General features: G+C 37.9%; 1 protein-coding gene across 2 annotated transcripts in view; it reads right to left on the bottom strand.

The window, feature by feature from the left end:
• OSBPL10 (oxysterol binding protein like 10) overlaps positions 1 to 24,062 on the bottom strand; it is a 653,617-nt gene that overhangs the window by 257,885 nt on the left and 371,670 nt on the right. For both annotated transcript variants that reach the window (XM_089690791.1, XM_089690795.1), the window contains one exon: positions 20,723 to 20,874. In XM_089690791.1, coding sequence (XP_089546917.1) covers positions 20,723 to 20,874 — 152 coding nt within the window. The remainder of the gene's footprint in view (positions 1 to 20,722; positions 20,875 to 24,062) is intronic.

Raw genomic sequence — 24,062 nt, 5'->3', positions numbered from 1 at the left:
CCCCTCTCCGAGCCTGATCTTCTCCATTTAGGCTTCTGCTAATAGTCTTAAACAAGAACTACTACTCTAATCCAAATGAATTTGGTTGCGGAATTAGGTGCAGTTGTAGCAGAAGAGGATTGGGAAGCCATCTGGCAAACAATGCTGACGTGTTACAAGAAATATACTTGCGCTAGAAAAATTCTGCAAAGTACTTCAACGCTGTTATTATGTACCAGCACATTTGTCTAAATCCATACCATCTACCAAACTGTTCACATATATGATGGATCTGCCTCACAGTACAACGACTCTGGACTGGGGTGTATACATTAATTAACACGGTACTATCCAGCAACCTGTCCAGAGATCATTGAGAAGCCTTATTATAGAAACCAGATTATAACCAAATATTACCAGATTTTGACCTACCACATCTTGATGGCCACTGAGCACACTATAGTGCTGTCATGGGAATTTGTATCTATTTATTTTGTGCTTGTACCAAAACATTTTATATTGTTTCAATATGATTGTCATATCTTTCAGAAACATATTTGTTATCTGCAACTGCAGCTGCTGCATATCTGCATGCTGCACAATCATCCTCCTCCTAGAGAAACAAGCCATATACTATACTATATGCCCTGTCGCCTGGAATTTCATGCTGCACTCTGGCAGAAATGTAACGTGATGTGATATAGGTTAGTACATACTCTACAGTCCTCAACACTACAAAATAAGTGCTTTTAAAGCATGCAACCATTTTTTATATAGACCAATAGTTCTGTGTGTCCCTTACATTAGTAATACATAATTTTCTTGATAAATTCTTGTCCACATATAAAGGTAATTTGTGCTAAAAGTATATTTGTTTTAGATTTAATAGACATATAAAATGCAGGAAAAATATGAACAAACAGAACATCAAAATTTGTGAATTTAAATCGGTATCTAATAATTATACACTCAATATAGTACAAAATATTAAGATAATAAGATAAACTCCCTGTGTAAATGGCACTTAAAAAGTCCCACTTTCACCCTTGAAAGTCCAAAATAATTATATAAACCTTTCCAGTGTCCATGAAATATTTTAAAAAAACAAAACTCCCCAAAAACAAAGTCCAGAGAATTTTTCCTCCAATTTCTAATATAAATTCACCGTGTGATTCCAATAATTGCCGTGTACCTCCAAACAAAGAAAAACTAAATACTGTATTATCCTCAATAAATAATGAACAATAATACATTCATAAAATAATTGAATCAAAAACCAGAAATGTAAATTTATTTCTGTGGAGATAAAACACACAAGAACGTGAAAACACTGTGTGAACTTTTACATATACACTCCTCCGTGAACACTCTGTGAACACATGTAAGTGGCTGAATCACATACCCTTACCCTAATTAAATAATAAACCACCTTCAATAAAATCCAGAAAGAAATAGTGATCTACTGGAACCTCACTCCAATATCCACAGGAATACCTTCAGATCCCAAAATGTTCATTCAAATACTCCTGCCTTCTTATACTCCATGTTACTCATAGAAAGAAATAACAGCCATATAGTGTAGTATGTTCAATAATTGTGCTTACATATAAAAACCTTAAAAACTGCATTTATTCCCATAACTCCACCTCAAGCAGCTTCCTGAAACGCCAAATGTGTTAAACCTCACTAAAGATGGTCGCTCCACCACTTCCAGTTTTTTGTGCAAAGTCCAACATCACGTCCCTTGACGCATTTCATCACTTCCTGACTTCCTCATAAAATTAGCTTTGATACAGCATGTAAAATCAGGGTGAGAAGCCAAATCCAGTAAATTTTTTGAGGGTAGAGAGAGGAAGTGATAGAACCTCAATCAGGATTTTATTTCCAGGACAAGACGTTATAGAATATTTCACCACTGGGTTTACAAATTTAAAAAAAAACACATTTTCAGTTAACAAGCGAAGGGCTATAACCTCTGTCAGGTTAGTGTATAGAAACCTATAACAAGCAAGTAACATATAACAGCTTACCATTGAAATTTTGTTTTATACTATCTTTCTTTTTAAATTGATCTTTATTGCCTTGTGATAGCATGGACCATGACAGGTCCTCTGCCCTCCATAACTGAGATAATTTTGATTGGCTGCTTTACAAGATGGTAATGCTACCACGATCAGCCATGATCCTACTGTCACTGCTCCTGTCCGAAGACGTATATATATGTACGGTAGACAGAAAGCGGTTCAGTTACACTTAAAATGGCTGTCATTTTTTCTTGTTTTTTGTTGAAAGTTTCTGCATTACATCCTGTCTCAACACAGAGCAGGAAATGAGAAGACGACTATACAAAGTGAGGAGAAATCCTCCCAGACAGTTGTCATCAAAATAGAAGCCATCTTAGGAAGATATCCCCTCACATTATTTTTCAGTGACAATTTAAACTTTTTACATTTCCCAGTACTTTGTGTCCCAGTAACAATGGTCACCAAGATGCAGACAGCAATAAAAGACATGACATGGGTTTTAATGCTTCCACACTAAGAAAAATTAAAACATAAGTTATAATTTTAGAGATATTTTAAGTGCAGTAAACAAACCAATGAGTTATTGCATATCTAGTATAAAAAAAATCTCCAACACAGTTGTTCTGCATGTTGTTGGGTGCATGATGATGTACACGGCACCCCACTCTTTGACAAGGAGATAGCACAATAATTGGGCAAACAGGAAGTACAGAGACATGGCTTACATCAGAAAGTTCCTGGGAGGAGCAAAGAGTTCAAGGTTCACCAAAAACAAGAAACAAAGAGAAGAAAGTCCAAAGGATCAGACAGGGAGCTGTTCAGCATCTCAGGTGGCTCAGCAAGAAGAGCTACTGCCAGATGCAGCATAGTTTGTGGGTTCTGATACCAGTCCTGATTAAGAACTGGTCCTTTGTAAGAACTGGTTCATTATTACTCAGCTGATGCACTTTCTGTGATCTAATAAAGAAAACTGCAGTTTCTGTATTCCTTTAGAAGTGATTAACTCTAACTGTAATTTCTGTATACCTTTAGAAGTGATAAACCCTTGGGACGTAACTCACCAAAACATACATTTCTATTACAGGGGATGTCTGAAATCTGATTTGTATCTTAATGCAGACTTTTTTGGAGGCATTTTCTATGCCTACTGTGTTCAGCACACTTCCAAGTTGCATTGAACTGTGTAGCAATTGAACAATATATGCTCCAGTTTGTTTTTATTTTTTTTCCAACAAACTTGGTAATGCCCTTTAAGGGGAATCTTCCCAATAGGGCTGCTTCTTGGAAGTCTAGGTCTCCACCTGGGAGGAAGGCACCAGAGATGTAGCCTTCTTAGGATACACATGTGAAGCCCTGGCTACATCATCAGTGCTTCGCTCAACCATAAGAAGAAGACATGTGGTCACTCCAAGAATTTGGAGGAGAAGCAGTTTAACCTTAAGATGCATAGGGGTTCTTTACTGTTAGATCGGTAAGGATGTGGAACACCCTTCCACAATCAGTGGTGTCAGCAGGAAGTGTTGATAGTTTAATAAAAACCTCTCAGATGGGCATCTTAGTGAACGCAATATACAGGGATGTGGGAAATGATATTGACATAAACACCCTCCCACATATATCTACAAAGGTTGTACTGGATGGACTAGTGTCTTTATTTATCCTTACCAACTAGGTAATTATGTAACCAGAAGTGGAAAAACAGTCATTTTAAGTAAAACCAAAATGTAAAATTATTTTATGAGCATGCATAACTGTATGCTGATGTGATATTTACTGAAAAGGGGAAAGGTTTGCTTTACGATTTTAATGCTGTTTTATTGACTTTATGGTTACTTCTTTAACAGAAGTAAATATATATTATTAGTACCTTCAATATATTATTTTATCTCCAGTTACATCAAATATTTTATACAAGTGGTCAATTGTTGCTTTATATGATATAATGTAATGTATGTTGCTAATTTATTTTCTATTTTCTTTTCTTTTTGTACTCTCTGAAAACTAAATAGCAATTGGATTAATAGCAATGTTTCCCACATTTCTCTTGCAACCATTTGCATTCTTTTTTTTCTATAGCTGTGCAGTCTTCCATTTCAATGTATTTGGTAATACACTATGCATTTATATCATTTTAAGTAGTCTGTTTGCATTTCATTCCTTTTATTAAGCAGTTACAGTGCATATTTATTTGTACTAATGAATACTCAAGTTTTGAAAAAAAAAGAATGGTTTTCAGTACAAATTAGTTTTAATCCTAAAAGCATCTGTCTCTGTGCCATTTGTTTCTGTAACTAATAACTGTAACCAATGATTACCATGGTCACTTTATGGTAATTGCACACAAAGACACTCCGCACATTGTTGCTTTGGACGGTGGCTAGTTTTCTTGACTAGCAAGCAGATGAAATATATATATATATATATATATATATATATATATATAGGGTGATTTTCTGCCAAAACACTTGAATTTCTGTCCATCCAGCCATAATATTTAGGTAGTAGACAGAAGAGCTGTGTTGGTGACCTGATATTTTTATACTAATGTGAGGTCATAAAAGTTGGGTCACCTCTCTGTCCACAGACTGATTAGACAGTGAAAGATAAACAGCATGCTAATGAGCCCATCACTCTCCTCTCTCCACCTGTTAGCATACCCCTTGGGAGCACATATAAACTGCAGCATGCCTGACTGGATCCTATTTCTTCCTCTCCTTCACCAATCCTTGTTTCTACTGTACAGGGGCTTGCAAGAGAATCCTGTTGCAATTACATTTACAGTGAAAAAGCTTTAAATTAACTCACTACTGTACACCCTGATATACCTAATTTTCCACTGCTGTATATTAAACAACCCATTCAGTTTAAAATAAAAGTGAAAGGCAAAACATTTGTGTATAGATATAAAACAAATTATATACACCTTTTTTTCATAAGTGATCACCCTCTGTTCTCAGCTGCATAAGAGGAGCAGAAACAGCAGCACACTGATCTTCTTATTGTCAGCAGAAGTCTGATCATTGGAGGTGAGCACACCCAGTTCTCAGCACAGCTAGAAAACTGACCACGCTGTGCTCTCATACTTAGTAGGGTGATGTTTTTAATAAGAAAGCAGAGGGACTGACAGGAACACCAGGGATTTCACACAAAGGAAGCAATACAAAGAGAACAGGTTACTTTTTCATACAAGCACATGGTACAGCAGGCACATATCAGGAATATGTAATTTTGGGTTTACATATGCTTTAACCACTTCCTGTCCGGCCCATGTACATAAACGGCCGGATGGGAGCAGTGCAGGAGCGAGTTGCCATTCATAAATGGCGCCCGCATTTACAGGCTGTGCTCGCTCCCTGGGAGCGCTCGGCACCACGATCCAGTGCCCGCTGTGTCCACTGGACACAGCGGAACACCGATCGCTGTACGGGACCTCTGTGTGAGGTCCCGATCATGTGATCACTGACTGGCCAATCAGTGATCACATGAACAGTAGTAAGCAAGATGTCACTTCCTGACATCATTGCTTACTACTTGTGAAATCTGTAAATGATCACAGAGGTTACATGGTACAAGGCTATTCACAACAGCCTTGCACCATGTAACAAGCTGTGACCAATCACAGCTCTCACAGTATTTCTCAATGGCTGAAAGAATGCAGCCAGAGCGAAGGATAAATGATTGCTTTTACAGCCTATATAAGTGTAAAAGCAATCAGTGTAAAAAAAAGTCTTCATCACCCCCCACAAGTAGTACAGTGTCACTATGGTGACACTGTACTGCTAGAGTGACATTATCTTACAAAAAAAAATAAAAATGTAAAAACATTTTTTGAAAAATTATAATTTTTGATTATAAACTAATTTGGGTTATTTTTTGTTTACTAAAAAGATAACTGAATACATTTTGACCAAGATTTATGAAGAAAGATTATTTATTTGCAACATTTTATAAGAAAAACTTTTTTTCAAAATGTTTGGACTTTTTCATTTATATAGCAAAGAAAATTAAAATCCAAGTGGTGAATAAATACCACCAAAATAAATTTTTATCTGTCTCAAAAAAATACTAAAAAAATCATATGGCTACAGTGTTGCATGACCGCACAATTGTCATTCAAAGTGTGAAAGCAATGAAAGCTGAAAATTGGCCTGGACAGGAAGGGGGTGAAAGTGTCTGGACTTGAAATGGTTAAAAGGCAAAAATGACTTCTCTAATGCCTTATGCTGATCACCACATGCTCTTGATTCCCTTTAAATATTAAAGATGTGCCTGGTTGTAAATCGTCTTAAACCTCTGTTATAAGAAGTAAATAACAGCAGAATAAATATCATCCAGGAACATTAAAGCTTCCTAATATATATCATTTCCGCAGTATTAAGAAAGATAATGATGACTTTGCCTTTGCCTGAATTGCATAATGAAACAGAGTAATATATTTGCAATATTATGAATCAAAAGTTTTTGGAAAGTTTTAATTAGCATTACAGCAGAAGTTCCAAGCCCTGCGTGTAAAGCAAAGATAAACTGCAAAGCTCTTTGTTAATAAATTTATATGCTAAGATTACTTAAAGATAATTGCAGTTTAGTGTTTTCTAAATTAGGAATCTTTAAAGCTGTGCCATGACTTGCAGTGCAGTCTACAAAATAAAATATACTTGTTGAGAAGCATGAACAGATTTCCAGAATATTGTCAACTTCATTCCAGATGTGACATGCTTTAGGAAAATAAGCACAGCCACCGTTCAGTAAGTTTCACTTCAAAATTTATTCCAACAATTAAAAATGTCCTAATTTTTTATACTGGCAATATAAGAAAACTACTAATTTAGTGTTTACAAAAAATTAATCAAGCAGTTCTGGGACATGTCAATGAAAAACAGGATGTGGTGAGGACTGTTTAAGACACTGGTGGGTCCAAACATCTCATGAGTGAATCTCCATCTCATCTTTTCATTCTCCAAACACAAAAAAGTATGCTATAGAAAATGTATAGCAGTGGTCTCTAAACTGCAGCCTTGGGGCCAGAAGTGTTTGTTTTCATCTGGCCTTGAACTTTTAATCTTGAAATGACAACAGCAATGGGGCATAATTCCATCCGCTAACAACAGCAATGATGCACTATTTATCCCATTGACACCAACGATCGGGCTCTATTCCTCCCGCTGACACCAATGATGGGTCAACATTTCTTCCACCAACACCAATGATGGGGCACTATTCCTCTCATCAACACCAATGATGGAGCACTATTCCTTCCACCAACACCAGCGATGCGACACTATTCCTTCCAACAATACCAACGATGGGGCACTATTCCTTACACCAACACCAACAATGGGGCACTATTCCTTACACCAACAATGGGGTACTATTCCTTCCACCAACACCAATGATGGGGCACTATTCCTTACACCAACCCCAACGATGGGGCACTATTCCTTACACCAACACCAACAATGGGGCACTATTCCTTACACCAACAATGGGGTAATATTCCTTCCACCAACACCAACGATGGGGCACTATTCCTTCCAACAACACCAAAGATGGGACACTATTCCTTCCAACAACACCAACAATGGGACACTATTCCTTCCAACAACACCAACGATGGGGCACTATTCTTTACACCAACAATGGGACACTATTCCTTCCATCGACAACTACGTTGGAGCACTATTCCTTCCGCTGACATCAACAATGAGGCACCAATTCTTCCACTGACACCAAAGATGGAGCACTAATTCTTCCGACTTATACCAAATATGGGGCATTGTTTACTCTCACTAGGCACAATCCAGTCCCCCTAATGTCTGAAGGACAGTAAACTGGCCCTTTGTTTAGAAAGTTTAGAGACCCCTGATGTATAGGTTCCACCTTTTCAGCAGGCATGCTGAGACCTGCAGTTCTATATAATTTTATCACAGGATCACCAATATAGTAAATGCTTTTACTGATCCCTTGAACCTGCTACCAAGATCTAAATGCACATTGCAAAACAATAATATATGTTAGTTTATTATTTTTTAAAACAACATGTGAAACCTTCTTGTAGTTTTGTTCATTGCCTCTAATGTTTTTTGCCGAATCTGCCATTAAATTTCCTGTCACATGGTGTCATGGTGTAGTGACTTCCTGTCACTACAAGAGTGCTGCTGGTACCCTATGATGCCTGCTTCCAAGGAGAACTACAGGCTGACAAGCTGAGGCATTGCACACCTGTATGTTCATCCTGACTCTCCGCTTTCAACATCGCTCAAGCAACTCCCTATGCAACCTCCCCTACTGCTTTGAAAGACAGTAGCTCCTAGGGCAATGCATTGGCAGCTATGACACGTGCAGGTACAGGAATCTGAATTTATAGCTGCTGAGACTTGCTCTGAACAAATAAAATTAGAGAAGAAAAATTTTAAAAAAATGTAATGCAAAAAAGATGTACAAGATGTACACAAAAGACGTAGGAGATGCATGGACCGATCCTCTGATCAGAGACTGCTGACCGCCCAGGGTCCTGGGCCAATGTCATCACTTCCCATCCTAGAGGGAGCTGACACTTCACTGCTACGTGGAATACTGTCATGTATATATGTATGTATGTATAAGTGTGCATATAATAAATAAAATATATGAACTCAATGGTCATGTGTGCGACAGGCTGTGAGACAATTGTGCAGGATAAAGATACCATCTTTCCCTCATCATTCCTTGTGTATGAGAGAGGGATAATTTATACAAGAGGTCCATAGGCCACACAGAGAGAGTGGCGGCTTGTGCTGCACCCAGGTGCCCCTAGGTGGCAGCGCACCCTAGGCGGCTGCCTAGTTTGCCCAGTGGACGCACTGGCTCTGTATATGGGGTGGTATGTATTCTATTGTACAATATATGATCTGTATATACAGTTTAACAATGTACAATTTTCTTATTGTTATTTATTATATTATAGAAACCAGTTTTACCTTCCCCCTCTGTAATCTACACTTGATGAAAGATAGTTGTCTGAAACACATCGGATATCCCACTGAAGAAACTCTACTGGGGCAATGAGGATGCTCTACATACATCAAGTTCATGTCCTTTGCCTTTGAAGATGTAGCTGCTAATATTTGCTTTTTATACGATTTCGTTATGCTGTATGATTTTATTATGTTGTAATAAAGTTATTTTGTATTTTATCTCAGTCCTACATGAAGTTGCCGTAAAAGTCCCATATTAATATTGTGGGCTCTTTTCCATTCTTGTATATATTTGGGATGTTGACAACAACTCACTGACTCTTTTGAGTGAATCTTCAACAGCACACTACTCTGGGACATTGAACACCTGATCCATGCAGTATTAAGCACAGGAATATACCTAATGCAACTGTACAACATTGTACTTAACTGGTGAGCAGGTACAGTATATGTAAACTATTCAGAAAGGGTGTATAGTTCAACAGTACCTAAAACCAGACATTTCCATATTTTAAAAAAATACATAGATTAGTCCCTCAGATCTAGGACAAATCAAAGATAGTTTTACAAAAATGCTTTCTGGGTCTAACAGCTATTGTAAGTCAAGAGAGTGGTAAAAACAGCTTTGTAAATCAAATGTTTAACCTGTCTTGTTCCCCTATTCTCATAATATATACACCGAATCATCCAACTGATCGCAAAGGGGAAAGTAGGTAGACGGGTTGAACTGGATTACATTATCTTTGATTAAGTGAAACCCAAATCCCCCTTACAAATCTATATTGGTTATAAATCTAGCTTCAAGAACAAGATAAAAAGCAGTTTTTCTCCTCACAAGCTAAAAAGGTATTGATCAATAATCAACCAGATATATAAAACTTAACTACTTGAGTTCCCAAAGGTTTTACGCTCTTCATGACCAGGCCATTTTATGCTATTCAGTCAGTGCTGTGCTGTTTAACTGGCAATTGTGCAGTCATGCAACACTGCCCAAATGAAATTTATATAGTTTGTTTACACAAATAGAACTTTCTTTTGATGGAATATGTTCACCACTAGGGTTTTTATTTTTTTTATTATATAAACAAAAAAAGAGCAAACATTTTGAAAAAAAAAAACAAAAACAAAATTTCTACTTTCTGTTATAAAATATATCCATTGAAAAAAATATAAAAAAATCAAATGTCTTCATAAATTTAGGCCACAATTTAATCTGCTATTGCGATCCAAATACGTGTATATGAATTGGTTTGTAAGAAAGTTATAGCGTCTGCAAATTAGTCCTCATGCACGCTGGACGTTTTTACAGCTGCTGTTTTTGGCTTTTGACATTTTTTTCTACAGTCAGCAAACTCCCCAGCATGTTATCCTATGCGTCCATGCACACATAGACTGTAATCAATGTTTTTTGACAGGGGCGTTTCTTGGCTGGAAAAACCCCCCAGAACTAGTGGGTTTCTAGAGGAGTTTTTTAACACTGAAAAATGCGGCAAAACGTGGTAAACCACAGCAAATCTGCGTTTTTAGATTTTTTTTTTTGACAAAAAAACGCTAAAAAGCACAAAAAAAACACATATGCAAAAAAACTAGAAAAAAAAGCGGCAAAACGCTAATACAAAAATGCTTAAAAACACTGAAAAACCCACGTTTCTAACATGACTTTACACAGATAACGTTACTAGTGTTATTAAAATGCCCAGCGTGCATGGAGCCTTATAGTGTATATATATTTGAAAATTGATCAATCCTGATGTATTGGCAGCCTATCTCATTTCTTGAGGCCCTTAAAATGCTAGGACAGTACATTATATGAGGCATGGTGAGTTTTTTGTTGTAAGTTGTTATTTTTTAAAAAAATTAAGAAATAGAAAACATTTTTTTTTCACTATTATTTTTTACATATTGTCACTAGTGCAGTATAGCGTCATCACACGACTGGTGTGGAAGTGATCACGGAATTTTTAAAATAATTTTTATTCCATTTTTTTTTTTTGTGGGCCAATCACAGATCACAACAGTAAGCAAGCTGATCATAAATGGAAAGCCATTCATGCTTGTTTATACTGATCACGATAACCGATTACGGATTACTGGTAACTGTAATCCGCTGTGTCCGGAGGACACACAGGTCACAGGAGGGGCGCGCTCCTAACCCAGAGAAGGCCCAATTACATATGTATGAGATTGTGCTTGCCCGTGCCAGCCCTGTCACAGTATATTTACTGTGGTGGGTCGGCAAGTGGTTAAAGTGGAACTAAACCCTCCTGTCCTCTACAGTCAAGGAAGCTGCCATCCTAGCCTCTCTTGGATCTGCAGTTGATGTGGTGCTGCACAAATGATCAGTTATGATACCAGCCATTTAACAGCGTAGCAGTTTGGTTGGGGAAATAAGCGATTTTGACAGTTATCAATCTCGGCATGCCTTGAATATAAGTTTTGGGAAACAGTTAAATCAGTGGGTTTAGTTCCATTTTAAAAATGCCCCAATAAGCAGTGAAAGTCCCAGTTAATTCCAAAACACAGCATTATTACAACCCAAAAACAAAAAAATAATGGTGGTCATACACAATTCAACTCTCTGGCAGACACAGGTAGATCTTTTCCAAGTTTTATTACATTTCATATACTAAGCTATACCGTAAATTTTCTTTACATAATATAAACTAAAATATAATAGCCCAATTAATTTTCATATCCCCCCCTTAAGGAGGTATTTGAGTATTTATAAGTTCCAGAAAACCTGGTGTTTAATAAGCCAATTAAGACGTTGGCTCTAGACATTTAAAATGAAGTATGGTTTCTGTTTCCCATATTTGTTATGTGCAAATAATAGATAGAGACAGACAGAGGGAGAAAATAGAGATATCATATATTTGCCCAGAACCTGTATTTGTAAAATTGACATTTAAGTGCAAAAAAAATATATTGAAGAAGAAAAAAAGGTTGGCATTTACATGAGCCATGTTTCAGTAATTGGAATACTTTACCTTTATTCAGCAGCAAAAGTCATATTATATATCAAAATAAGTGATTTTCTTTGCAGGAAATTATCCTCTTAAGTGTTGTGAAACTGTTAATGCATCACAGTCAATGCTTCTCAATGATGGCTCTCTGGACACTATTACAGTACAGGCTAAAAGTGTAATGCTTTTGTACGACATGGCCATTTTGAAAGTATAATCCACTTATTGATCTTCAAATGGTCACAGTAAATTTTTGCTTTGAAAATAACTTGCAATTTCCAGTCTTTACTTTCTGAGTAAAATGTCCCAGTCCATCAATAGTGCAACAAAATGCACAATATCTATCAATTCTTTGTTGTAATAACTGTCTGTTATACAGATATTTCCAGCTGTATTTTAGCCAACCTTTACTCAAATAGCTTAAAGTTGAGTGGAGATCCCCAACAATTACAAACCACTGTAACCACCTCCTCAGGAACCATCTCGACAAATGAATCACAACGGAAAGTGACATTTCATCATCTCATGCCTTCCAGTTGGTCTTCCAGAATAAACATTCTGGATTTGGGACACACCATAACTGACCTTACCTATTGTATGCATAAATTGCACAGTTGCAGAGAATGGGGCTCAACAACAGCTATATTGTCAACTCAATTAATTTTGAATACACTATTTAACGAAACAGTATGTCAATACACCTCCAGTCTATTCATTTCAGGTACATAAAGACATGAATTGATGAGTTTGCTTGGTGGAACTCGAGTAGCTGCACAGAGATCCAACCCTATACCTCTTTGAACACCTTAGGGATGAGTTAGAAAACAGTTTGCAAGCCAGGTCTTCCTGTCCAACATAACTACTTGAGCTCACAAAAGCTCTTAGCTGAATGGGTGCACACTCACAAAATCTTGTGGAAAGCCTGAAGGCTGAAGGTGGGGTCACGCCATACTAATGCTCATGATTTTAGATCGTGATATCCAGCTTATATGGAAGTGATGGTCAAGTGACCACAAAATCTTGGCTATAAGGTAGTGTATATAGTTAAAAACACAGCAAACATCCTGAAATGTTCATACTTTAATGATCAGAACCTTTTTGTCTGTCTGACCCCGTATATGTTGAAGCATAGAAAGACAAGCATAATCTCTAATCATTAACTGTGGACACAAACATGTACTTTATAGATGCAAAGAGAATACGTGTGCATTTGTATGCAAACACAGTGAAGCCTTTAATGAAAATGTATACACATCGGATGACTGATGCTATGACTTCAAAGTCTTGTTTTGAAACACTTATGAATATACTGACACTGTGACTGGTAAAGTGGCCCTACAATATTGTACAATAATAAACTAATATGAAAAGGGCCATACACATCACACTGTTAAGATGTTTTGGAAAAAAAAAAAAGAACATAAGCTTCCCGTTGGCATTTCCAGTCCATTAACCTTATCTAAATGCATAAGTAATATGTGCCAAATGGACTACAGAATGCAAATAGAAATTTACTCTGGTAAGTGAAGGAGATACCAACAGTGAATGTAATGATGTAAATTTAGGAGTAAACACGGTTCCTAACAGCTGAAAACTATTTATGTAGGCATACTGCTAACTGGAAATTATGGTTTACAGTAGGCTCTACAGGACATAAAACACTAAAATTCTGGTATCCAAGTAACAAGCCATATTGTGCAGTTGGCCAGTATTCAAGGAACCCTGTAACATTCGCTTTTAACCTTTTTTTTTAAATAACTATATATTTATAGTAAGCACATGAAAACTACACGTATTTTTCTATGTATTTAAACCCTTGGCGCCGGCGCCTCCTGGCCCTTTAAAGGTTCCAGAAGCATGGAGGAGGGCGGGGTTCTAGGGTCATGTGACCCCCGTGATTCGCTGTCACGGCGGTCACATGATCAAGAAAGGTCCCAATTGCAAGAGGAGATCGGGACCTTTCTGTGAGTACTGAACGCGTGTGCTGGAAAAGTGCAGGGCTTTTTTTTTGTGTTTTTAATAGAACTTTTTAATAGAATGTTTTTTTTAATAGAATGCAAATGTGCGGCCGCTCAGTGTCTAGGCCCAGACGCCGGGAGGCTGCACATTTGCGTTCGTCTGGTGCCAAGAGGTTAAAGGACAACCACTCTAGTACTATACAGAAAAGTAACACTCCATTGCAGTATGCTGTAGCAAGGTCTGACTTCCTGTTATGGCCTTTTGCTGCCCCTTGATTTGTGTAGAAGGAAGGAAAAAATATCAATAAAGCCGATCTTGCAGTGCAATGCAAGGGCCACATATAATAAAGAAAAAATGTTACATGCTATGTGTATACAATATATATATATATATATATATATATATATATATATATATATATACATACAAACATATACACAGTGCCTTGAAAAAGTAAAAAATTATTCATACCTCTTGAAATTTTCCACATTTTTCCATGTTACAACCAAAAACATAAATGTATTTTATTGGGATTTTATGTGATAGACCAACACTAAGTGGCACATAATTGTGAAGTGGAAGGAAAATGATAAATGTTTTTCAAAATTTTTTTTACAAATAAATATCTGAAAACAGTGGTATGCATTTGTATGCAGCCCCCCGAGTCAATATTTTGTAGAACCACCTTTCACTGCAATTACAGCTGCAAGTCTTTTTGGGGATGTCTCTACCAGCATGGCACACCTAGACAGTGAAATTTTGCAAATTTGATCTAAACCATTCCATTGTAGCTCTGGCTGTATGGTGAACCTCCGCCCCAGTCTCAATTCTTTTGCAGACTCTAACAGGTTTTTTTCTAAGATTACCCTGTATTTGGCTTCATCCATCTTCCCATCAACTTTGACCAGATTCCTTGTCCCTGCTGAAGAAAAGCATCCTCATAACATGATGCTGCCACCACCATGTTTCACGGTGGGGATGGTGTGTTTAGGGTGATGTGCAGTGTTAGTTTTCCGCCACGTATAGCGTTTTGCTTTTAGGCCAGTAAGTTCAATGTTGGTCTCATCTGACCAGAGCACCTTCTTCCACATGTTTGCTGTCCCCCCACATGGCTTCTCGCAAACTGCAAATGGGACTTCTTATGGCTGTCTTTCAACAATGGCTTTCTTCTTGCCACTCTTCCATAAAGGCCAGATTTGTGGATTGCACAACTAATAGTTGTCCTGTGGATAGATTATCCCACCTGAGCTGTGCATCTCTGCAGCTCCTCCAGAGTTACCAAGGGCCTCATGGCTGCTAATCTGATTATTGCTCTCCTTGCCCGGCCTTTCAGTTTAGGTGGACAGCCATGTCTTGGTAGGTTTGCAGTTGTGCCATACTCTTTCTATTTTCGGATGATGGATTGAACAGTGCTCCGTGAGATGTTCAAAGCTTGGGATTTCTTTTAATAACCTAACCCTGCTTGAAACTTCTCCACACCTTTATCCCTGACCTGTATGTTGTTTTCCTTGGCCTTCATGATGCTGCTTGTTCACTAATGTTCTGTAATAAACCTCTGAGGGCTTCACAGAACAGCTGTATTTATACTGAAATTAAATTACACACAGGTGGACTCTATTTATCAATTAGATGCCTTCTGAAGGCAATTGGTTCCACTATATTTTAGTTAGGGGTATCAGAGTAAAAAGGGCAGAATACAAATGCACGCCACACTTTCCTGATATTTATTTGTCATCTTCCTTCAACTTCACAATCACTTTGTGTTGGTCTATCACATAAAATCCCAATAAAATACGTTTTTGGTTGTAACATGATAATATATATATATACAGTGAAGGAAATATGTATTTGATCCCCTGCTGATTTTGAATGTTTGCCCACTCACAAAGAAATGATCAGTCTAAAAATCGAATGGTAGGTGTATTGTAACACTGAGAGACAGAATAGCAACAAAAAAATTCAAAAGAAATGCATGTCTAACAAATGATGCACTCATTTGCATGTTCATGAGGGAAATAAGTATTTGATCCCCTATCATTCAGCAGGATTTCTGGCTACCAGGTGTCTTTCATACAGGTAACAAGCTGAGATTAAAAGCAGTCTCTTAAAGGGAATGCTGATAACCGCATTGTGTTACCTCTATAAAAGACACCTGTCCACGGGAGCAATCAAACAATCAGATTCCAAACTCTCCACCATGGCAAAGACCAAAGAGCTGTCAAAGGACTTCAGGGACAAGATTGTAGATCTACACAAGGCTGGACTGGACTACCAAACTATTTCCAAGCAGTTTGGTGAGAAGGTGACAACAGTTGGTACAATCATTCGCAAATGGAAGAAACATAAAACAACTGTCAGTCTCCCTAGGTCTGGTGCACCATGCAAGATCTCACCTCGTGGAGTGTCAATGATCATGAGAACAGTGAGGAATCATCCCAGAGCTACACGTGAGGATCTTGTCAATGATCTCCAGACAGCTGGGACCACAGTCACCAAGAAAACAATTGGTAACACACTACGCCGACAAGGATTGAAATGTATAATATACTATATATATATATATACATACATACATACACACCATACCGCCATCTTATACATCACTGGGCATGACATCACCAGGAGATTCTTGGGGAGTGTATGTAGAATGTATGTAGCGAAATCTCACAAGAAATCACTTGTGTCCTTGGCATGGACAGTTGAGCGGTTGAGCTGCTCTGTATTCAACAAAAGCTCACCAGAAGAAGCATGATGTCACCCTCCTATAGACACCATAGCAGGAAGAAATACAAACATGCAGCACAGCATAATCCTCCGAATCTTTCCATTACTGTAACAGCATTAAATGCAATTGGTTAATGCTTTTTTTCTGCCTCATAGAACCTCAATTAGAGCTATGATTAAGGTCCTCTGAGGCAGAAATGCGTTAGCCGGTTGCTTTTATTACAGTTACAATAAAGGAAAGATTCTGAGGATTTTGCTGTGCTGGATACTTGCTTTTCCTATACAGTATTTTGCCTACAAAGAAAGTTGCTTTTTGTGCACTTCTATGAATAAAAATGTTGATGTAAAAAAAAGTTGAGCTGTGTGCATTTTTTTTTTTTTGGAACTGTGGTGAAATGCGGGGGTAAGGTAAATATAAAACATTTTTTTACAGGACCTACTATTTGCAATATAAATTTGAGAAAGTGGCTCAGGCAGTATATGCAAAGCTGGCATTACCCTTCAAGATCATTCTGAACTCCAGCCCTACCTTCAATCCTGCACAGTTGAACAGGCTCCTCTCCTGTTATGAAATTGCTTTCTCTGATTTCATTGCATGCTGTGAGCTTCTCACAGTGTGCATTGGAATCTGCAGCAAGATTGAGCTTACCTCATTTCTAGGCTGCAGCACTGATAGCCCTATCTATAAATCATAAAGTGATTGTAAAATCTTTTTTTAACTAATAAACATGTTTCAGAATTGCACAGAACAGCCCTGATCCTCATCTGGGGTTCCCCACCAGTGCTCCTGGCTCCTCCTCTTTTCAGTGTGCCATCACAGGAAGCCCGCTTCCGATTGTGGCACACCTGCAGGCTCGATCCGGAGAAGAGCTGCCCGTGTCCTTAAACACAGACAGTGTAGCTAAGCCCCATCCCTGGCTCCTTCATTGCAAGATTTGACTGACAGAATTGAGGGCTAATGGTACCCGCTGCATCAGCAAAGCCTGTGAGAGCAGGCATAGCCGCTACAAACGGGATCAGTGCTGCATCGAGGGAGCACTCAGGTACTTATAAGGGGGGTGGGGGGGCGATGCCGTTAGCTAAACACTGTGTAACTTAATTCAGGGAATGCATTAAAGGTAAAAAAATGTTTAGACTTTAGAACCACTTTAAGCGCTTCCCAACCGTCCTTTAGGAGAACTACTGCTACAGGGTGGCAGAGCTGCGCAAAATCACGTATATATACGTGATTTTGTATCTCCGGGAAGTGGGCACCCGCGCCCTACCCGTGCCGCCATTGGCAGCTTCAGCTGTCAATCACCGTGTCCTGGTTGGTGATTCCCCGCTGGCACCCGGCAATCACCAAGTATCACTGACGGGGGAGAGGTCTCTATGTAAACAATACAGATCTCTCCCCTGTCAGCTCTAGCACGCTGCTTTGTATTGCTCTGCATAGCAGAGCAATACAAAGCAGAATGCTTACACAGTAAAACACACACAGCACACAGTTAACCCTTTGATCGCCCCAGATGTTAACCCCTTCCTGTTCAGTGTCATTAGTACAGTGTCAGTGCTTTTTATTAGTACTGATCACAGTATTAGTGTCACTGAGGATGTCAGTGACAGTTAGTTCCCCCTCAGTGTCAGAATGTCTACAAAAGTCTTGCAGCCCCTCTATAAGTTGCTGATCGCCGCTATTATTAGTATAAAAAATAAATACAAATTCCAGTATCTATACCGCCATTTGTAGACACTATAACTTTCACGTAAACCAATTAATTTACAGGTATTGGGATTTTTGTTTAGCAAAGACATGTAGCAGAATACATTTTGGCCTAAATTTATGACAAAATTTGATTATTTTAAATTTTTTTACTGGATATGTTTTAAAGCAAAAAGTCAAAAACATTTTTTTTTCAAAATTGTCAGTCTTTTTTTTGTTTATAGTGCAAAAAATAAAAAAAATACCATCGAAATAAGGCTCCATTTGTGGGGAAAAAAAGGACATAAATTTAATTTGGGTGCAGCATTGCATGACCGCATAATTGTCAGTTAAAGTAACGCAACGCCATATCGCAAAAATTGGCCTCGTCAGGAAGGGGGGTAAATCCTCTGGAGGGCAAGTGGTTAAAATACAGGGGTGCAGAAATAAACACCAGCAGCCTACAGTGCCTGAATGTAACCATTTACACGAACCCTAACCCCAGGCTAATAAAAGCTATCATTATAATAAACAATATATTCTGATACTGATAGAAACTATAACAGGGATAATAATCCTATCATGCTGTAAACATGTACCAGAACATGTTTCAATATCAATGCACAAAACAAAATCCAGGGTTTGGGTTCCTGTGGGTGAGCTCTACATTCTTTTGGAACGTGAAAAAATTAATCTCCGGGATACAGTAATTATATATTTAGACAGTTATTGTAATCTTGTTGAAAAATATAATTTTCAATTTTGTGAAGGACATTACAACAGGTCAACAACCAGCTGAGGCTATGGGGCTGATTTACTAAAACTGGAGAGTGCAAAATCTGGTGCAGCTGTGCATTGTAGCCAATCAGCTTCTAACTCCAGCTTGTTCACTTAAGCTTTGACATAAAAACCTGGAAGCTGATTGGTATCTATGCATAGCTGCACCAGATTTTGCACTCTCCAGTTTATACTTACTGGCCCATAAACCACCAGGTCAAAGGTAATCAATGTATGGTACCCAGAAATCATCTATAAGTCATCCATTTCCACTAGCCTTCTGACAAGAACTTTTTGGTCAGACTGGGCCAAACAAAACCCAGACACATCACTGAACACAAATGTATCATTCAAATATCCAATTCAGCTGTTCTCTTTAGTGGTCATAGGCAGGGCTTAAAGTTTCAAGTGCTGAGCTACTAGCCAGGCCTTAAGGAGTTACTCGCCACCAACAAACATGTACACACACACAGACATGTACATACACACACACACAGAAACATGTACACACAAGCACAGAGACACATGTACACATGTCACCATAGTGACACTGTACTACTTGTGGGGGTGATGAAGATTTTTTTTTTGTTTACACTGATTGCTTTTATACCCATAAAGGCTGTAAAAGCAATAATTTCTCCTTCTCTCTGGCTGCATTCCTGCAGCCATTGAGAAATAAAGTGTGAGCTGTGATTGGTCACAGCTTGTCAAATGGTACAAGGCTGTTGTGAATAGCCTTGTACCATGTGATCTCTGTGATCATTCACAGATTTCACAAGTAGTAAGCAATGATGTCAGAAGTGACATTTTGCTTACTTCTACTCATGTGATCACTGATTGGCCAATCAGTGATCATATGATCGGGAACTCACACAGAGGTCCCGTACAGCAATCAGTGCCGTGTGCTCCCAGGGAGTGCAAACAGGCTGACAATGTGGGCGCCGTTTATGAATGGCAACCCGCTCCTGCACTGCTCCAGTCCAGCCATTTATATACAGTACATGGGCCAGACAGGAAGTGGTTAAAGAAAGGATTGTTAATTGATTTCCAGTGACAAAATGCTGGTTTAACAAACATTTGATCATGTGAGTAAAGCTATTCCTGCAAACATGTCTGCTGATTTCCCCACAGGTTGACTATTGACTAACCCATAAATAGTTCATATTTTCCTCTCAGCAATTCAAACAATTTTATGATAAGTCCTGCAGGCCTCAGACCAATGAATAGCTCTTTGAAATTTAGTAACATAAACATACTGAGGAGGTAATTATACGAATAACAAAACATATTCTTATGTCTATGTGTTATTATGTCCATATTTTTAGTTGTATAAGCCACTAATATACTTAAGATGTAAGGTGTCATTATGTGTTTGCACAATGCAAGATGTGGAAGGTCAGTTCTTACATTTTAGAACAACCTGTAAAGTTTCATTGTTTACTATTAAACTAATGTACTACTTGCAGTACTGTTTTCAGAAGTAAAAATCAATGGAACATGTCCAAACCAATTTAGCACAGCATTAAATATTATGTTCTGTTCACCTCTTTAGCAAATTGAGAGTTTTTTTATTTTGAGGTCTATGAACAATTTATTTGAAAAATTGAGTTAGCTGCGAATGCATGACACACAGATCGATCCATGTTTACTAATCAGACTTACCTCATCTTCCGGATCTATTTGGTAGTCCTTAGGCACGCTTGAGAGTATGGGCCAAGTGAGGTTTGAGGCGGTAGTTGGTAAGGAGCTGAAAGTTCCATTTTTAAGATTTTCTGTAGAATGAGACTTTGGTCCATGCCAGCCCAGAATGCTTTCTAAAAACATAAACGTTTGTCAGTTTTTCATGTACATTTAATGCATATTATTACTGCATTATAATATATGTCAACAGTATACACTAACCCATGTACATAAGACTTGTGGTATCATTGCATGCTATATGAATTACTTTACAATTAAAGGCTCATTCACACCAGTATGTATTTATGAATGCTTCTGTTGTTTGGATTTTTTTTGTTTGTTTACTTGAGTTTAGAAGTGTTGTTTTGCATTTTTGAAAACACCTTTTTTTGCACAAAGTGTTAAAGGGAATCTGTAATGGTTCTGGGTCAGTGTTGGCTTTTTTAAGATTATACTTTTTATTATTATTTAACATTAAACATATTTATTTTAAACATTTAATATAGAGTGCACCAGTGAAACAGAGCAGTTTGAGCATTTTTTTTTCTTTGAAGAGAGGGCATAGTAAAACGTGTTCTTTTCGATCTCTTTCTGTCTCTACATCAAACTGAGACTCTATGACCTTAACCAGAATGCAGAAAATAAAACAGATGTGTGATGACCCACACCTCTGAATGATTCATCTGCTTTTGAAAAATTTCTGCTTGAGCATTTCAGGTCTGTAAACAGGCTTTTTTCCCAAAAGGATAAACAGTTTAAATTATTTGAGAGCTACACTAGCTGGCTGGAAATAAACATACAAAATACATAGACAAGATTTCATAATTACCTAACAAAAAAAAAAAAAAAGCAAATATATTTTAAATTTTTTTTAGTCCTGACAATTACATAAAAAAAAACCACTATGCATTTTCCGCATAGAGTGCACCCAAATGTAATCTGAATGATTCTTTTACGGTACACATCAATACAATCAAATGTGTTGTTAAAAACAAAGCTTTTTCTTACTTGGCACACCAAAAGTGCCTGAAAAGACAGAGTAGCCTTGTTGTTTTAAAATTCACAAGTCTACAGTGACAATTTTTAGAACATGAGACACAGAGCCAGCTTACATCCATATAGCAGCAAGTGATCCTCTCCCAAAACATATGACCTCAGATATGCATCTCCAAGGCCTATAATGCACCACTTTTCCAGTCGGATCATAACTCCTACTAAGCCTGCAGTTATTAATAGTTTGATCTTCAATTTTGGAAACTTTCCCACCTTCCTGATCAGGCCAATTTTCAGATTTCAGAGCTGTCACACTTTGAATGCCAATTACTCAGTCATGTAACACTGTATGCAAATGAAATTTTTGTCATTTCTTTTTTAGAAAGATAGAGCTTTCGTTTGGTGGTCACCATTGGGTTTTTTTTTATTTTTTTACTAGGGCATGCACGAGATGCGGAAGTAGGAGGACCCCTGGGACAGCATGGTAGGAAAACTCTGTCAGTAATTCAATTGACAGAGGCACCCAATGTGGTTGTTCAAAGGCTAGGCAATGGGTTGTGTGCTTTAGTATAACATCCAACTACTTTATTTCACCAAATAAAACACGTTCCGTGGGTTTAAATTACTACTTCGAGGAGATACAATTAGTGTCTAGTATTTGCTGGTAGTGTGCTGCACTTGGGAAATATTATTCATTGGCCACTAGGTGGAGAGTAGTGTTTGTGACAGTGGTGTCATCTAGGTGGACATAACCTAAACTACATATAATCCATGTGGGCTACTAAACTGCAACATGTGATACACTTGAAATAATAATGCATTTAAAAATTGTATCGGAGGGAATGGCAGCTGCATGATCATAAACATTTTTGACAGACCTTTTGATTGGTCAGGTCAATTTTGTCAACAAGCCCTCCAGCATCAGAAAACAGTAGCTGCATCAGCAGTCTGGAACTCTCCTTTACAATCAAACATCAACCAAGATCTCAGACCATAGTCCCAAACTTCTCTTCCAGGAATGAATCCTACCTGATCCGGGTGTATCCACACCGGCATCAAACCCTTCAGTCTGGTTGCCAATACCTTAGCGTACAATTTAGTGTCAGTGTTTAGTAAGGATATGAGCCTGTAACTGGCACACTGTGAGCTATCTTTCCCTTCTTTAAGTATAATAGTTATATGTGCCTGAAATGACTCCTCTCTCATTTCCAGGCCCTCCCCTATTGCATTCGTTTAACCACACATTTTAGGGACTAGGAGATCTCTAAATTTGTTGTAATAGCCCACAGTATATTCGTCTGGACCAAGGCTCTTTCCATTAGCCGTATTTTTTAGGGCCAGGGTGATTTCCTCCAGGGTGATAGGTCTGTCTAGGCCCTCTAATTTTTCTTCTGCTATTCTTGGCAACTCCACTTCATTAAAATATTTCTGTCTATTTTAACTCTTTTCCTCCTCCATTTCTTGGTTTCTGAGGCTCACATTGTACAGACGGCTATAATATTTTTGGAACCTATTAGCGATATTGGTGGTGGTGTACACCAATTCTCCTTTGTCATCTATAAGTTTTTCTATAAAGTTTTTAGATTTCTTTTCCTATAGTTTCCTCGTCAAGTATTTTCCAGGTCTATTCCCCCACCGATATCTTTCTTTTGAAACCCTGTTAAATATCCTTCTCGACTCCTGTTCCATAAGATCTTTTAATTCTTCTCTTTTAATAATTATCTTCTAATATACGCCTGTACCTACCTTCTTTTTATGTGACTGTTCTAACTTGTAGAGCTCCTCCATCACCGTCTTTATTTTTTTCCCTCGTTCTTTCTTTTTTTCTGCTCCCATCTAAATCAATATTCCTCTAATATATGCTTTATGTACCTCCTAAATTGTGGCTACAGACACCTCCTCAATATCGTGGAGCTCAAAAAATTGCTAAATTTCCTGCCTTAACCTTTTTTTCCTGCCTTAACCTTTTTATTCAGGGTCCTGTATAAGAATCTCATTTAATCTCCACATAGTTATTTTATCCTGATCCCCTCCTACCTGTAGTCTCATTGTGACAGGAGCATGATCAGAAATAGACATAACTTCTATGTTGGTGCTAACCAACGACTTCAATTGCCTATATTTGATCATTATATAGTCCAGTCTTGAATACGATCCATGCACCGGAGAGAAGGTGCAATCTCTTTCTCTTGGATGTTTAACTCTCCAAGTATTAGTCAATTGACATTGATATAGTAATCACTATGACGCATCCATCTGGGGGTCCATGCACAAGTTTAGATCTCCAGCCACAACCAGACTACCCTTTCTAAATTTGGAAAGTTTTCTT

Source organism: Staurois parvus, unplaced genomic scaffold (assembly GCF_062004578.1).
Source record: "Staurois parvus isolate SC_StPar_1 unplaced genomic scaffold, SC_StPar_1.0 ptg000021l, whole genome shotgun sequence".
Taxonomy (NCBI): domain Eukaryota; kingdom Metazoa; phylum Chordata; class Amphibia; order Anura; family Ranidae; genus Staurois; species Staurois parvus.
This window is presented reverse-complemented; position numbering and strand designations above follow the sequence as displayed.